We start from the raw sequence: 1,835 nt of genomic DNA on the forward strand, positions 1-1,835 counted from the left end.
TCTGTGTGATCTCCAACCCAGTTCACTTCCAGCCAACCCTGGTTCAGACTAGTACATGGAAGAATTGATAGTCTATCCTTACTGTGCTTAAAAGTTCAGTTGTACTCTATGTGTGCATGCACATGTGTGTCTGTGTGTACTTATTTATTTATTTAAAGACTTTATTTATGAATCTGAGAGAGAGAGAGAGAGAGAGCACTCGAGAGAGGGCATGAGCAAGGTGAGGGGCAGAGCCCAGCAGGGCGCGGGTCTGGGGCTCCATACCGGGACTGTGGAACCATGACCTGAACTGAAGGCAGACCCTTAACCAACTGAGACACCCAGGCGCCCCTGTGTGTCTGTGTTTAGAGAGGGTTGTCAATGTGTGTGGGAATAACTTTTTGACAGGCACTTAAAAGAAATCAGAGTTAGCAACTATTGCCAAACATGTTCAGGTTTGTTTTTCTGTGCTCCCGCTCATGGCAGTGGCAGAAAGATGCTGGGGTGTTAGTGGACCTGTACATGCTGTGGAAATGCTCCTCCAGCAGCTGCATCATGGGCGCCAAGGACCATGTGTCCATCCAGATGAATGTGGCTGAAGTTGACAAGGTGACAGGCACGTTCAACAGCCAGATTAAAACTTACACTATCTGTGGAGTCATTTGTAGGATGTATGAATCAGATGAGTCCGTCCTCTGCCTGGCCGAGGCCAACAGCATCATTTCAAAGAACTTCTGACTGGAGAGGATCATGGATGTGGAATATTTGTCATAAATAAATAGCAAAACCTCCCCCCAAAACGTGTTCAGTTTTATCAGCATCCCAAATATATATGTCCAGGTAATTTTCAGGATGTGCCCCCCCCCCCCGCATTGGAAAAAAAAATTACATTCTCTTCCAGCATAATAAATTACTGTCTTTTTTTTTTTTTTAATACCAACTGTATGGAGCCGTCTAATGCTCCATCTCACTTTGAAATGCCAAAGTCATCCTTCTGAAAAGTCACACAATTAGGTGAAATACATGGCCTAATAAAAATCTCTCACCTTCTCCGTGAGCACTGGGACAAAGATAAGAGGACTTTAAAAACCATTCACAAAGGACATGGCCTGGGTCTTCTAATTTATTATCCAGAGGTTTAATGACTGGAAATCTATTTTAAAAATCAAACACTAGTTTTTTGGGGAAGACACAGAGAAGAGACAACACAGCATTTAAGATTGTAAACTCTGGCATCAGATAGAGCTAAGTCTAAGTTACTTAACTTTTTTACAATTCAGTTTCTTCATCTGTAAAACGGATGTAATAGTAGTACTTCACTTGCAGGGTTGCTGCATTAAATAGTATAGTGCAATAAAACATTTAATTGTGTACCTGACACCTAGGAAACAATCAATATATATGTTACCTATCCCTATAAATATTATTTAGATCTATAATCCCTTTTTTTTTCTTTTAGTTGTTGGTTGCTTTTCCTTTTCCCTTGTAGCCATTTTACATGTCTGCTCCTTGCTCTCCTTGAAGGGAGATAGTTCGATGATCTTCATGCTGCACCCATTCTGCTGTTTTGCTTGTGCACATGTTATAAGTTGAGATTTATTATAATCAGTTGCTTATTCTAATATAAGTCAGCTCGTGTCCATAGAGATATCTGGTCTTCAGAGGCACTGTATTGAGGCCCTAGTATGCATTTACTAGCTTCTCATATCTAATGTGATGTTAATGTGGTACAAGGGACTCTCAGTCATTATCCCACCCTTAACTACACTAGCAAGCAGGTTTGTCTTTTGTCTCTTCATTGTTAACTATCTTCTTTTTAATATATGCTACTTTTTGCTACTCCTGCCTCCCAACTT

General features: G+C 40.8%; 1 protein-coding gene across 1 annotated transcript; it reads left to right on the forward strand.

Annotated features, from left to right (window-relative positions):
* Positions 1-426: 426 nt before the first annotated feature.
* On the forward strand, positions 427-717 carry LOC110574913 (40S ribosomal protein S21-like). Its single transcript, XM_044911597.1, has one exon. It carries the CDS (start codon positions 427-429, stop codon positions 715-717), a length of 291 nt encoding a protein of 96 aa, XP_044767532.1.
* The last annotated feature ends 1,118 nt before the right edge of the window (positions 718-1,835 follow it).

Source organism: Neomonachus schauinslandi, chromosome X, assembly GCF_002201575.2.
Source record: "Neomonachus schauinslandi chromosome X, ASM220157v2, whole genome shotgun sequence".
NCBI lineage: Eukaryota > Metazoa > Chordata > Mammalia > Carnivora > Phocidae > Neomonachus > Neomonachus schauinslandi.

What these genes read in the sequence shown, in the direction of transcription:
- LOC110574913 (XM_044911597.1), top strand. Translation starts at nt 427, where the DNA reads ATGTTCAGGTTTGTTTTTCTGTGCTCCCGCTCATGGCAGTGGCAGAAA.